General features: G+C 39.1%; 1 protein-coding gene and 1 long non-coding RNA gene across 2 annotated transcripts; both read left to right on the forward strand.

Moving 5' to 3' along the window:
• Nucleotides 1-805: 805 nt before the first annotated feature.
• On the forward strand, nucleotides 806-5,858 carry LOC137045575 (E3 ubiquitin/ISG15 ligase TRIM25-like). Its single transcript, XM_067422283.1, has 6 exons — nucleotides 806-901; nucleotides 1,195-1,784; nucleotides 2,046-2,141; nucleotides 5,202-5,435; nucleotides 5,543-5,693; nucleotides 5,806-5,858. The coding sequence occupies exons 2-6, from the start codon at nucleotides 1,224-1,226 to the stop codon at nucleotides 5,856-5,858; spliced, it is 1,095 nt and encodes a 364-aa protein (XP_067278384.1). The 5' UTR covers nucleotides 806-901; nucleotides 1,195-1,223.
• A 124-nt stretch (nucleotides 5,859-5,982) lies between these two features.
• Nucleotides 5,983-11,669, forward strand: LOC137044682 (uncharacterized). Its single transcript, XR_010898630.1, has 5 exons — nucleotides 5,983-6,040; nucleotides 6,425-6,448; nucleotides 10,111-10,152; nucleotides 10,948-11,004; nucleotides 11,255-11,669. It is a non-coding gene; the product is annotated as an uncharacterized lncRNA (long non-coding RNA).
• Nucleotides 11,670-15,436: the final 3,767 nt, after the last annotated feature.

Raw genomic sequence — 15,436 nt, forward strand, 5'->3', positions numbered from 1 at the left:
AATGAACACTGCTTCATATTTCCATAGGCTACAGGGAAAATTAATAAAGACTCAGCCATTTAGTCTCTTTCAAATGCGTGCTTGACAGGGTAAATGTTATGAAGTTATTTAAATGTTATTTCTTTAACTTTGTAAGGAAAATCTGTTGAATGGACCATGTATTTTTCCAATTTAAATTGTCAATAAGGTTGTTCCAATATGAGACTGCAGGAGGGGCAGAGAATGGTCTGAAGGAATGCATAATATCTCCCCTTTCTCTGTGAAATGTCACCCACGGACGTATTGATAGGTTCAGGAAAGGGAGTTGATCCTAAAGGAGTATTTTTATTTTATTTTTTGAAAAGTCTGCAGATGCCAGATGGAATTGCATGCAGAACAGTAGCAAACTCTTTAGGAATTACAGCAGGTATAATATATTCTGAAAGAAGTTCTGTAGGGTATACACAAAGATCATACCTTCCTTGTTAAAGAGCTGGCTAACATTAAATCGTGCAGATTCATATTGTTCCTTGTAAAAAAAATCTTACTGATGACTGAACGCAGCCCTATTGAACAAGCACTGTGAGAAGCGTCAGCGAACGCGCTCTATGATGATTAGTCCTCCTGTCTTGTATTGGCAGATCGGTTCAGATCATAAACAGTAAAAGAAAGCTTCAGATGAGCAAGATAAATGGTTACGTCCTATGCAATTATTTCCTAAATAGTTTATTTTTCCACTTAGAATATTATTTTTTCATTCTGCATTTCGTGCTAAATAAATAAAATGTAGAAAACACCTTAGGATCGATATTTTTGAGATGGATCCGCCCACGCCAACCGGACCGGTTACTTCCTATGAATCGGCTAGAGAGAGCCAGCCAGCCACATGGTTGACAGCGGCGTGACTACTGGGCCAAAACGGGTAATAAAAGTGTTTTTGTGTGTATAGGTGAAACATTTAAGGTATTTAATAAGACAATGGGTTGCATAAATAGTAAGCTCAACTTGTATTTGTGAGAGTGTTATGAGAATATAATAGCAGGTTTTGATAGGGCAAATGTGTTCACATGTTTATGTACCGGTATAGTGCTTTACAGGATGATAAAGATACAGACGTTTTCTGAAACTTCAAGAAGCAGGAAGATTCATTATTTTTTACTTTCATTTTCATTCCCATTCTGATTTTAAAGATTTCTAACCCCTGTTATTCTACAGTGACTCTTCCTGTGCTTAAAAGCACCAAAATGGCAGAGTCTGTCTTTGATCCTGAAACTTCTTTAGACTGTCCGATCTGTCTGAACCTGCTCAAGAATCCAGTGACGACTTCTTGTGGGCACAGTTTCTGCATGCAGTGTATTAAGAGGTGCTGGGACCAGGAGGATCAAAGAGGCGTTTACAGCTGCCCTACATGCAGGGCAACTTTCAACCAAAGACCAGCTCTCAGCAGAAGCATAGTACTGGCTGATATTTTACAGGGAATGAAGCGGAAAGCTCCAGCTAAGCCTGGAGATGTGACGTGTGATGTTTGCAAAAAAATTAAAATAAAAGCCACAGAGTCCTGTTTGGTTTGTATGGCTTCTTACTGCCAAACTCACGTCCGGCCTCATTATGAGTCTAAAGCTTTTAAAAAGCACAAGCTGGTGAAAGCTTCCCCAAATCTACAGCAGCAGATCTGCCCTAAACATCATAAAGCACTGGAGATTTACTGCTATAATGACCTGAAGTGTATTTGTGTGCTATGTATGGGGAAACAGCACAGCGGACATAAAACAGTCTCTGCTGCAATTGAAATGGCAAAAAAAAAGGTAAGACCAGAAGTCTCCCATTAAATCTTCCAAGATAAATAATAGAGATATTGATGAATATCTTGTTTGTAAGAATAAGTAGCTCATGGTAGCAAATTAGTTCAAAAAATAAAATAAAAAGATGAGGGAAGATATTATTTATTGCAAAAAGGAAACTAAATCCTCTACAAATGCAAATATTTTGATTTCATTCAACTGTTGATTTTGTTATTTTAAGACGTTTGCGAACAGGATTCTAATTAATTGTAAATTCACCCACAGGAGGAACTGAAAATAAAAAAGAGGGATTTCATGCAGAAAACCAACGACTTAAAGGAGAAGGTTCTTCAGTTTAAAGAAGCTGTGATCTCTCATAAGGTTGGTCTAAGTGTGATTGACACTATATACAAGTTCCTAAAATAGCCAAACAGCTGAAGACAAAAGAAATATTAACAATAGTTGCACTGGTTGAATAAAAAGTAGGGTCCTTGTGCCATATGCCGCAGCAGTTTGAGTCCAGGCTCGCGGTATTTTCCTGGTCCTGTTCCTCTCTCTTCTCCCATTGAGCATGTTTACATGCACACCAGTAATCTGGGAACTCACAAATATCAGCTTATTAAAATAACCAGTTTTCCCTGTTTACATTCAAATCAGTAAACTGACAATGCAAGTAAACCGCGTTTACATGACTTTATTAATAAACTGGGTTATTTCCTTGTATTGACGTCAAAAATAATAATTTCCGTATCTGACTCAGAGTATTCCAAATGTTATGTCAGTTGTGATGTTAAATAAAGCTGGCAAACGTGTAAGTGGGAAACTTAAGGCTCATATTATTCTCTCATGCAGTTCCAGATGCAGCGTTTTTACTGAACCTTCTACTTCTGCTGCATGAGATGAGAACACATTTTTATAATTTTCTGGGTCTTAATGGTGCACTATGCAACTTTCCGTCCACTGGAGGGCGCCTATTCAAAACAAATGCGTGACGCAAAGTGTGAGCGCAGCATCTTGGGAGATGTGGTCTTCACATCACAGCCGGTGGAAAATAGGACTCGGGCAGAAATCACGTTCATGCATGCGGTTATTAACGTTACTGTAGTGTAAAGCAGAGCAGGACCGAGTGTTGTGGAGCTGAGCACGGCCGCTGGAGCGATTGTTAAACAAATACCCGCCTCGCGAATACCGGGACTTTTATTATGACGAGACGGGACACAGTCGCCGGGCGCCTGCACTGATCCGCTCTTCCGGTTATGATTTTGAGGTAATGCAGCTCTGTTTATCATATTAGATACATTTAAGTGTGTTTAAAACGATGTTATGACGTTACTCTGTGTGTTCACTTGTTCACACTGCTAAGAGTAAAGCGCTCCTGCCAAAAAAAACCCGAAACCGAGGGTAGCGCCGATATGACGCAATTGACAGAAACGTCCCTGTCCTTGGTTAAAATAGCAATTTTCTCACAATTTACAAATAGTTGGAAACATCTGGGATATTGTAGGTACTCAACTGAACAAAATATATAACACCGGCCTAGTGGTTTTTGGATATTTTACTGCAAAAATACTACTTAGTGCACCTTTAAAAGAGTCGTTTTTGATATATGTCCTATCATCATGCAAAACGCTCAATCTATCTGGATGTGTTTAAATCTGCGTTTTTTGTCACCTCACACTTCAATAAGCCGGCAGAAAGCAGGTTAATGTGTTTACATGCCGTGCAAAATTGGGGTAAGAGGCAAAAAACGACCTGTTCTAACCATTTCATGACCTTACTCCGATAAAAGAAAATGGGTTACATTCAGTGTTTTCTGTTTATAATTACTATACTATCAAAATAAAGTTGAAAAGGCAATAGAGCTCTGGAAGGTGACGTCACTCAATCTAAACTGAATTTTTGAAAACGGGTTTTCAGTTAGCATTGTAAAAAATTATGGCGTTACTGTCTCCATGCAAGCAACAAAAACGCAAATTTGTGAAAATGGTGATGCTATACGCATGTGTATTACATATTTACACATGCATATAACTTGTTCACGGGGTGTGAACATTTAACGGTCCCGTTCTTCGCGTTTTCGAAGCTTTGATTATGTTTACAGTGTGCAATATAACATGAGTTCATGTTTCGCATGTAAAAAAACACAGTATTTTTCACACAATTTACTTATCTGTACAGCGCTGTTTTCTCTGTCCTAAAAACGGCCTGATGATTTCCTTGTTCTATGAAGTCCCTCCTTCAGAAACACGTAACGAGTTCTGATTGGGCCAGCGCTTCCCGTGTTGTGATTGGACAGCAGCTTAGCGCACTTTGCCCGGAAAGTCCCGCCTCTTACCATAACGGGGAGATGCAAGCGCTGAATGCGCGCTCTTCTCCACGTGGGAGAGCAACGAGACCACGGCCCCTATATTGCTTGTTCTTGTGGGCGGAGGGTTAGTCAACAAACGGTTCTAGTGACGTCATTACATCCCTGCACTTCCTGCTGTAGTCCAAACCGGCCGCTCGCTGTAGGCTTTGAAAGGGAACTTCTGTTAAATAAAATATCTCGCTTGGCATTGAACTTTGAGCTTTATAATTTTACAGGTATTATTTATGCTCTAACAGCAACATTTCACACTAACTAAAGTTTGAAAAATGGAATTGTGAAGAACGGGACCCTTTAATACAGCCTAATTGCATGCATAATACAGCATTTTTAGTCTGTTTTGCAGATCTGTGTAAACGTGGGCTATCGTTCTGGTTTCAACATCTGGTCGGCAACATCCAGTCACTACTTCCATCTTAGTCTCTTCGGTCCCATCTGCCTGTTTCTGCCATGCCTTTGCCATATCCTCTCAAAAGCCCCCACAATCCCTCTAGCTTTTATACAATTTTTGAGTTTACCCATAGACAGAACGAATCAGTCATGGATCACACAACCGAAACAGCCACCACCTTTTACGGCCCTTCCTAAACCAAAACATTAAGCATATGCTGTGTTCACAGCACTCCTTAACTATATAATTTGGAAAAGATGGAAACCTGTGTGACATTATACTCACAGCGATTCGTTGATGCAACGCTATCAATGCTGAAATGAATCTGCAGCAGTCAGTTGGTACAGGTCTGAGATCTTTGTTTTGTATGTTGATTATTGTAATATGTGCATTGAGACATGAAGTTTAACACGATCTCTCATGATGCTTATGTTTGCTCCCTGCTGTACATAATCATGTGTATTGAAGGAGGCTTTGGAGACGCTCTGAAGGATGGGATCTTATGCTTTCGAAGTTAGCTTGCTATTGCTAGCCTCTCTGAAAATTGCCTACCCTTCCTTTAACTAATGTTAATCGGACCTTATTTTAAAGTGTTATCAAGTTTTACAAATATTTCAGCTAGATAATGTTTCCTGCTACAATGTGTCAAATATTGACCAAGTGCTTTGTTTCTGTGTTGTGACAGCGCTCTGCTCAGGCTGCAGTGGAGAACAGTGACCGAATCTTCAACGAGATCATCTACTCCATTCAGAACAGACAAGCCGAGGTGAGAGAGAAGATCCGAGCTCAGGAGAAGAAGGAAGTTCACGATGCTGAGCATCACATACAGAGACTGGAGCAGGAGATGGGGAAACTACAGGAGGAGAACTGTAAACTGGAGCCACTTTTACATTCAGAGGATCATGTTCATTTCTTCCAGGTGGTAAAAAAAAAAAATCTAGAGGTTGGATTATTTATGAAATGCTGCACTATTGATACTGTAACTTTTTTTTTAATTTATAGGGTTATTTTTTCTTACAATTTCAGAATTACAATTTGTCTTCTGTAGTTTTCCCGTACACTTCATCCAGGGGTGTTAGTAACCTGACATTTGAGAGAGTAGAGCAATCTCTCTCTGAGCTGAAACGCCAACTGGATGAAGTCTGTGAAGAGCACATGGGTGGAATATTAAACAAAGGTGAAATAACATTTTCAAGTGCATTTTTAGTTTGACAGTTTGGTCTTCATATGCTTATTGAGATAAATCTCACGTCATCTCACGTGGATAATATGTGTATCTGTCTTTGTAGTTACTGATGTCCAAATATTCCAGAATGAGTGTAAGTATATTATTCTAAATTAAAAATACACTATGTATTTATTGTTATTATTTTTTGGTTCTTGTTATTTTCATTGTGGCAAGTTTTCAATAACTACATGTGAATGTGATTGAGCTCTTTCCATGCATGTTTCTTTTTTAAAATAAGTTTACGATTCTGAGTCGGAAGCGGCTGAAAGTGTGAAGTCGGAACTGATGTGGAGTAGGTGAGTCAGGCACGGCGTTATGGGTGGGCCTGACGGGCCTAGGCCCACCCACTTTTCAACAGGCTCACCCAAAACTTTTCTTAAAAAAAATACAAACTTTTAATATATTTTAATTTAGTCAAAAAATGGTTGAGAATAGCCTATTACCACAAATTATGAGCTTATTTGCCAGTCTAAATGTTTTGTTTTTAACAAATTTTAAACAGTTGTTTGTGTCTATTTTGATGTTTCTGCGCAAGTTCAGCATACTAGCTGTGTTTCCATTACAGATTTGCGAAAAACTTTTGCGATATTTCTTAAATGTCGATAAAAAACTATTGCGAAATGACAGTGTTTCCATAGCTGCAGTTATGCGACTAACATATTATTTTCCTCTCGCGATAGGTCATTCCAAAATGATGGCACTTGGTAGGTTTGTACAGGGTTTGTACATATCCCATCCACCACCATTATTTTTATTGGAAGGAGACGTGCGTGTTATACAAGTATTAATGGCAAGGAAAGCCCCTTAGGTTACTAAGCGTCACGGATATGAGGTGTGTGGGTGTGTGTGTGGTTGTGTGTGTGTGTGTGTGTGTGTGTGTGTGTGTGTGTGTGTGTGTGTGTGTGTGTGTGTGTCAGATCTGCTTCAAGGTCTTCATGATAATGTAGCATTTCTGTGTTTAGAATCCAGTATTACTTTAATCCTATATTAGTCTTTTATGAGTTTAATAAAGAACTCCGTCTCGTCTTCTCTCCAAACAAACCGAAACCGTCATCTGTAAAAAATGATCGACTTTTACGCGCGCCAGGTTGAGGCATATAGAGAAGAGCGAAATGTTTGAATTTGCATGGTAATTAGGGCTGGGATAAACGATTATTTTTTTAAACGATTAATCTAGCGATTATTTTTTCGATGCATCGATTAATCTAACGATTAATTTTTCCTGTCCGATTCGGTTACGATTCGATTCGATTACCGATTATCTCCCCATTAATTGCCTAATAGCAATTTATACATGTTGATTTAATTATCTGAATGAAAAACCGAATTCCTTAACATTGCAATATATGTTTATTGCTCTTAAAATTCCAAAGTAAGACTATACAAGAGCAATGCATTCAATAAAACCTTGAAAACATAAAGTAGGCTACACACACACACACACACACACACACACGCACACACACACACACACACACACGCGCACACACACACACACACACACACACACACACACACACACACACACACACACACACACACACACACACACACACACACACAAACAAATAAGTATTAACCTACAACAAAGAAACATATTATACGATTTTTCTATGTATGCAACTCAGCCTACAGGCTATGCCCATCGATTAAATATCAACAAGTTGGTTAATCAAATCCAGGGACACACTGCAAGCGTGAGCGTCTCGGCTGCGTGGCGTGTCCGTTTTTTTTTCGGCTCCCATGTTAACAGGTTCTGCACACTGACTGTGACGCGCGGAAAACGCGTGCATGCTAGAAATAGAAGAGCGCCTATTTTTCACGCGTGTTGGGAGCGTCTCCAGGCAAAATAGAATAGGAAAAGATGTTTATATATCATTTTGACACGAATACATATTATTAAATTACATTTTCATGTTTGAAAGTCTGTAGGTTTACATAAATGCAGATATAGGCCTAATTGTAATAATAAAAAACGACAATTATCGATTTTGAAATATTGCAACTGTCAATACAGAACGAAATATTCTGTAGCCTATTTTGCCGTCAATACCATAGATATGTGCTACTCCCGACGTTGTCTTTGCTGTATCAGTAGGCTATTTATGTTTAACATTAGGAATAGGGCTTCCCTCCGCATCAATAGCAGCAGCAGCGCCGCGTCAGACACGCTTCTAGTGTGCAAAGGCAGAGAAAACGCCACGCAGCCCCGTGGCTGACCCGCAACAGAAACGCCACGCGCATCCGCGGCATGACAGTGAAAACAGTTACATGTAGAGTGCATTACGGGCGCCAATACTCCGTTTAAAACCGGAATAGTCCTGGGATGAAACTGCTCACTTAGAGGATGGATACCCTCGGTCACATCAGCGCGATAGACATTGAACATTTTAAATTTAAAACAGCTTATTATGTAGGTAACGTAGCCAATGTGTCCGATGCTTTCACTTGATGCAAACGTTTGTTTTTGTGATTAAAATACATCAAATATTACCAAAACATCTGTCTTCCTGTGTGCAGAAATTTGTTTATGTAGCCGTGACAACAAAACGCGTGCGCGCATGCCTGTGATGCTCCGTGCGCACCGCGCGCCAACCCCATAGACTGTGGCCAACCCGCAAGCCTTGCACTTCTGAAAGTCTGAGGAGCCACTCGTGTTGCTACCATAGATATACATAATAAATAATATACTTAATTACATAATATACTTTATTATGTACATCTATGGTTGCTACTACTCTCCGGCGCCGCCATCTTTATTTTGAGTCTGACGAATCGACGCGCATATTTTGCGTCGACGTATTTTTTGCGTCAACGTCATGTCCCAGCCCTAATGGTAACTCAAATGTTTTATTTATTTTTACTACTTTCGTTATTTTGGCTAGATATTTCGTTTTTTGGGTATATGAACTGAATTTAGAAATGCTTTGGAAAAGAAAAAATTGGCATTTATTAAACGAAATATTTTTTTTGAAATGAAGACAGCGTTTGGAGTGAGTGCATGCAAAATAATTAGTTCCCCGAGTCCACAAATAAAAATAGACAGTTTATAGTTTATAATTATGTCTTGAACTTATCTGTATAGCTACAAATGACAGAGTATTGTAAATTGTTTCATCTCTCTTAAAGGAAGAAGGAAAAAATGAGAACGTCGGCGCTTTTATCGGCCGTGGGTTAAAGAAAACAGCCTAACTATGTTGAAACTATTGGCTAGCTCTTTCTGTTTTAATAGCTACATTTCTTGAATATATGTCTTAATTACAGTATATATAGCCTGTAGTCCTTATTAGGAGAAAATATATGTCCTTTTAACTACATTATCTTGTTATTACGACCCAATTGAGTGGGTCAATTGAATATATAGGCCCTATGTGGCAGCAATGCGTCACCGCAACAGGTGACATGTAAATGCGGAAAAACGTTTCCATTGCAGTTTTGCGAAAATGTCCTTTTTCGAATTGCCTGGAAAAACCACATCATGAGAGCGTAAAAACTTTTTTGCGATATATGGGAGTTTTTGCGAAATTGCCGCGTTTCCATTGGGCTATTTTCAATTCGAAATTTCAATTTGCCAATTTGAAGGGTAATGGAAACGCGGCTATAGTGAGGTTCGAGATCGGATATTTGTGAACGTGAAAATAATTTCCAGTAAAGGATGTTGCAGCAGTCGTTGTTTATGTACCTTAAACGTGCGCGAACGGTATCAGCGTCATCGCTGCAAACAAGAGATAAAGGAGGGCAGCAGGACACAACACTGCCTGATAACTCTGATAACACTGCCAATGACTTCATGTACAGTTGAACGCGTCTTTTCCAGTGTCAGCCGAATTAAAACACCAAAATACACCAAATAGGAGCTTACTTCTCGGCTTATGTCCCTCAGTCTGTTGACATCTGAGAGAGAGTAGCTGCGTTTCCATTACAGATTTGCGAAAATCTTTTGCGATATTTCTTAAATGTCGATAAAAAAACTATTGCGAAATGACAGTGTTTCCATAGCTGCATTTATGCGACTAAAACGTATTATTTTCCTCTCGCGATAGGTCATTCCAAAATGATAGCACTTGGTAGGTTTGTGTATCCCATCCACCCCACTAGCCATTATTTTTATTGGAAGGAGACGTGTCCAATGTCCAAGCCTTAATGGCAAGGAAAGCCCCTTAGGTTACTTAAGCGGCACGGATATGGTGTGTGTGTGTGTGTGTGTGTCAGATCTGCTTCAAGGTCTTCATGATAATGTAGCATTTCTGTGTTTAGAATCCAGTATTACTGTAATCCTATATTGTCTTTTATGAGTTTAATAAAGAACTCTGTCTCTTCTCTCCAAACAAACCGTCATCTGTAAAAAATGATCGACTTTTACAAGCGCCAGGTTGACGGAGAAGAACGAAATGATTGAATTTGCATGGTAACTCATGTTTTTTTAATGTTTTCTTTCGTTATTTTGGCTAGACATTTCGTTTTTGGGGCATATATGAACTGAATTTAGAAATGCTTTGGAAAAGAAAAAATTGGCATTTAATAAACAAATTTTTTTTTAAAATGAAGACAGCGTTTGGAGTGAGTGCATGCAAAATAATTAGTTCCCTGAGTCCACAAATAAAAATAGACAGTTTATAGTTTATAATTATGTCTTGAACTTATCTGTATAGCTACAAATGACAGAGTATTGTGAATTGTTTCTATGGGAGTTTATGCGAAATTGCCGCGTTTCCTCAATTCGCAGTTTCAATTTGCAATTTGAAGGGTAATGGAAACGCGGCTCTCGACTTTGATGAAATCATTGACATTTTCAAGAACAAACCCCGCCAACTAGCCTACTCCTGTAATTTCGGAGAGATAATAAAGGTCCTATACCTTTTCTTTTCTGTTAAATAATTTTATTTGCAACGAATCGAATATTCTTCTCATGTTCTCTCTTCTTCCCATGCTATTTTCACATTTGGCAATCTTTTAAGCCTGTCTTTTGACTCAAAAATATGAGTGTCATTTAGCCAATCCAGTTGTTATAAGTTCAAAATTATGAGATATAAACTCGCAATTACGTGGCATAAAGTTAGAATTGTGACTTTATAACTCGCAATTGTGAGAAAAAAAAGTCAAATTGTGAGATAAAAAGTGGAAAATATAGCTTCCATATATATAGCTAACATATAAGCTATAACAGTATATCACAGTGACTTGATAACGTTTTTAATTTAAGGCCCACCCACAATTGGTCTGGCCCATCCAAACCTGAAATCCTGCTGCCGTGCCTGAGGTGAGTGTATTTGTTGATTTAAAAAATATAAATCAAAAAATAAAACCTAAAATTTTTGATTGAAATGGCTGAGATTTTTATCAAATAAAAAAAGCCTAAAATAATCTTCTTCCAAAAACAAAAATCGTACAGATCCCAAACTTTTGAATGGTAGAGATTGTGCGCATTTTCACTTTAGTTGACTTAACAACTTCCAAAAAAATATTTTCATGTAAGCTTGTTTCTTATAATGTGAACTTTTTGATTGCAGTGATGATGATGATGATGATGATGACTTACCTCAATACCTTTAAAAGCAGAAGTTGACAACACTTAAAACATCTGGACATCTTCATGCTTTCCTAGAGTACATTAAAAGGTTACAAGAAGGCACCGACATTGGAGATGGTCCGCATTATGAGGACCACAGGATTATAAAGACATGCCTTTGGGTTGTAAATAATGTTCCAAAATATTCTAATTGAACAATGACTTGTTTGAAGGAGCCTTTCAAAATATTTTTAAATCCAGCACTAGGTGGTGCTATAACAGAAATGTTCTCATAATTCTGCAACCATTAGATGATGGAAGTTTCTTCTCTATTTCTTTATACGTTAACACATCCTTATTTGGTGCAAAGATAATCTGTAAAAATCAACAAAAAAGATAAATGATCCAATTTTCAACTCATTATAATGAAGTGCATTATTTTTGTGTTGTCTTCAAATTATGTGATAGTCAGCCATGAGGTGGCGCTACAGTTATGAAATGAATATTTTACAATATGGGCCAATAATGTCTGTCTGCAGAGCCACCGTTTCACACCAGCAATTTTGCCCGTGTGTGCACAGTTTCACTACGTGCTGTCTACGTTCTGTCCTAAACCTGTCTAACAGTTATTTTTGCATCTGTTTAAGGGTGGGTTAAGTATGGAAGCCCGTTTCCGCCACTAAATTTAAAAAAAATAATAATAATTGCGACTTTTTATCTCACAATTCTGACTTTTTTTCTCACAATTGCGAGTTATAAAGTCCGAATTCTGAGATATAAAGTCGCAATTGCGTGATATAAAGTCAGTATTCTGAGATATAAAGTCAGAATTCTGAGATATAAAGTCAGAATTCTGAGATATAAAGTCGCAATTGCGTGATATAAAGTCTGAATTCTGAGATGAAAAGTCACAATTGCGTGATATAAAGTCAGAATTCTGAGATATAAAGTCAGAATTCTGAGATATAAAGTCAGTATTCTGATATATAAAGTCAGAATTCTGAGATATAAAGTCAGAATTCTGAGATATAAAGTCGCAATTGCGTGATATAAAGTCTGAATTCTGAGATGAAAAGTCACAATTGCGTGATATAAAGTCAGTATTCTGAGATATAAAGTCAGAATTCTAAGATATAAAGTCGCAATTGCGTGATATAAAGTCAGAATTCTGAGATATAAAGTCAGAATTCTGAGATATAAAGTCAGAATTCTGAGATATAAAGTCAGAATTCTGAGATATAAAGTCGCAATTGCGTGATGTAAAGTCAGAATTCTGATATATAAAGTCAGAATTCTGAGATATAAAGTCAGAATTCTGAGATATAAAGTCGCAATTGCGTGATGTAAAGTCAGAATTCTGAGATATAAAGTCGCAATTGCGAGTTATAAAGTCATTGATCTGCCGCGTCCCGACACGAGTTGTGTCGTGAACACATTATAATAAGTATTTTAACTGTAGTTTTAGCTGATAATGATGGAATGATTGTCTTATTACCTGAGTGGCATTAATATCTCTGAGCAAACGCGCTCTTGAGGGGATTTTAAATGCAAGCTTTGGCACTGAAACAGAACGGATGATAACGTTCATATTCTGATGTGTTATTATGGAAATATAATCCCCAGAACATCACCACCCTCAGAATGTGCTGTAATTCACGATTTCCTTAGAGAACGAGTGTGTTGACACGTCCAGTTGGGCATATGACATGTCGCTATACATACAGTCACCTGAGCGTGGCGCTGCTGGGATCATATTTCATTAATAACGCATCAGAATATGCTGTAAGGCAGGATTTCGTTTGAGAATGAATTGTATTGACCTCCATATGTGCTCGGTTTTGATCATATTTGAAATAATAAATTAATCGATCTTTGGCTAATCTGTTACAAATTCTAATAAAGTAATATAATCGCATATCATTAAATCTCAGCTGCAAACATTATATAATGTCATATTTCTATGTGCTTTAAATATGTAAGACATGTTAAATGCCTCAAATGATAAATATGTACACTGGCACTTATAGCTTACTATATTTACAAGAACCTCTTACTCCATTCCCTGACTGTTAATTCTATATTATAGCCTATTCTGTTCCATAGCACACATGTACATACAAATTTGTCTTTTTGTGTGTATTATGCATATGTGTATCTCACTCATTCATTTATTTTTATTCTCTATTGTGTATAGCTACTGGGGTATACTGGAAACTTCTGTCACTAAGATTTCTTGTGTGTGCAAAAATGGCAATAAAGCTCCTATATTGATTCTATCTGATTCTGGTGTCACATGCGCCATTTATTGAAACAGTATCATTTTATCTTTTTAACGTTTAATGAAAACTGCTGCCCGATCACAACACGTCAGTGTTCAAGAGGGAAATGGCCTGTGGGAAGAAACTGTTCCTATGCCTAGATGTTCTAGTGGCCAGTGATCGGAGTCGCCGTCCTGACGGTAACAGTTCAAACAGGCGGTGTCCGGGGTGAGTGGAGTCTGTGATGATTTTACCCGCTCTCTTCCTCACTCTGGAAGAGTACAGGTCCTGGAGGGTTGGCAGTTTGGCACCAATAATCCTCTCTGCAGTCCGGATGGTACGTTGCAGTCTCCTGATGTCTGATTTGGTAGCTGAACCAAACCAGACAGTGATGGAGGTGCATATAACAGACTCAATGACAGCTGAGTAGAACTGAATCAGCAGGTCCTGTGGCAGGTTGAACTTCCTCAGCTGACGAAGGAAGTACAGTCTCTGCTGAGCCTTTTTCACATTGGAGTCAATGTGATGGTCCCACTTCAGGTCCTGAGAGATGGTAGTTCCCAGGAACCTGAATGACTCCACTGCGTCCACAGTGCTGTTCATGATGGTGAGTGGGGGGAGTGCTGGGATGTTCCTCCTGAAGTCCACTATCATCTCCACCGTTTTGAGCGCATTCAGCTCAAGGTTGTTATAACTGCACCAGACAGCCAGCTGTTCAACCTCCAGTCTATAAGCAGACTCGTCACCGTTCTGGATAAGGCCGATGACAGTGGTGTCATCTGCAAATTTCAGAAGCTTGACAGAGGAGTCTTTAGAAGTGCAGTCATTGGTGTACAGGGAGAAGAGCAGTGGGGAGAGAACGCACCCCTGGGGGGCACCAGTGCTGATTGTAAGAGTGCTGGATGTGAGTTTACCCAGTCTCACTCGCTGCTGCCGGTCTGTCAGGAAGCTAGAGATCCATTGACAGATTGAGGATGGAATGGAGAGGTGGGTCAGTTTGGCTGTGAGGAGATCAGGCATGATGGTATTAAAGGCTGAACTGAAGTCCACAAATAGGATCCTTGCATAGGTTCCAGGTCTGTCGAGATGTTGCAGGATATAATGCAGTCCAATGTTGACTGCATCATCCACAGACCTGTTTGCTCTGTAGGCAAATTGAAGAGGATCCAGCAAGGGTCCATTGATGTCCTTTAGGTGGGCAAATACCAGTCTTTCAAATGACTTCATGACAACAGATGTGAGAGCAACAGGTCTGTAGTCATTTAGTCCAGTGATTTTTTTTTTTTTGGGGGGACGGGAATGATAGTGGAGCGTTTGAAGCAGCTGGGAACTTCACACTGCTCCAATGATCTGTTGAAGATCTGCGTGAAGACTGGGGCCAGTTGGTCAGCGCAGGCTTTCAAACAAGCAGATGAGATGCCGTCTGGGCCTGAAGCTTTCTTGGTCTACTGTTTTTTGAAGACTCGGCTCACGTCCTCCACAAAGACCTTAAGCTCAGGTTGGATGGCAGGAGGGGGGAGAAGAGGGGGTGCAGGAGGTGATGGTGAGGGTGTGAAGTGCAGATCAGGGTGGGTGTGAGGTGTGAGACTGGGCTTTTCAAACCTGCAGTAGAATGCATTCAGATCGTCAGCCAGTTGTGGATTCTCTACAGCTCGGGGGGATGGTGACTTGTAGTTGGTGATGTTCCTCAGGCCTTTCCAGACTGATGCAGGGTCGTTGGCTGAAAACTGGTTTTTCAGCTTTTCAGAGTAGCTTGTTTTAGCAACTCTGATCTCCTTTGTCAGTCTGTTCCTGGCTTGGTTATACAAGATCTTATCCCCACTTCTGTAAGCATCCTCTTTGGCATGACGAAGCTGTTTGAGTTTCCCAGTAAACCATGGTTTATCATTTGTGAATGATAAGAATGACTGGGTAGGAATGCATGT

The sequence above is a fragment of the Pseudorasbora parva genome, chromosome 17 (genome assembly GCF_024679245.1).
Source record: "Pseudorasbora parva isolate DD20220531a chromosome 17, ASM2467924v1, whole genome shotgun sequence".
NCBI classification, from domain to species: domain Eukaryota; kingdom Metazoa; phylum Chordata; class Actinopteri; order Cypriniformes; family Gobionidae; genus Pseudorasbora; species Pseudorasbora parva.

Bases quoted from the DNA above. Each gene is read 5' to 3' on its own strand.
- LOC137045575 (XM_067422283.1), top strand. From the start codon at position 1,224: ATGGCAGAGTCTGTCTTTGATCCTGAAACTTCTTTAGACTGTCCGATC. The intron at 2,142-5,201 runs GTTGGTCTAAGT...GTGTTGTGACAG, and splicing joins AAGCTGTGATCTCTCATAAG to CGCTCTGCTCAGGCTGCAGT. The intron at 5,694-5,805 runs GTGAAATAACAT...CTGTCTTTGTAG, and splicing joins GGGTGGAATATTAAACAAAG to TTACTGATGTCCAAATATTC.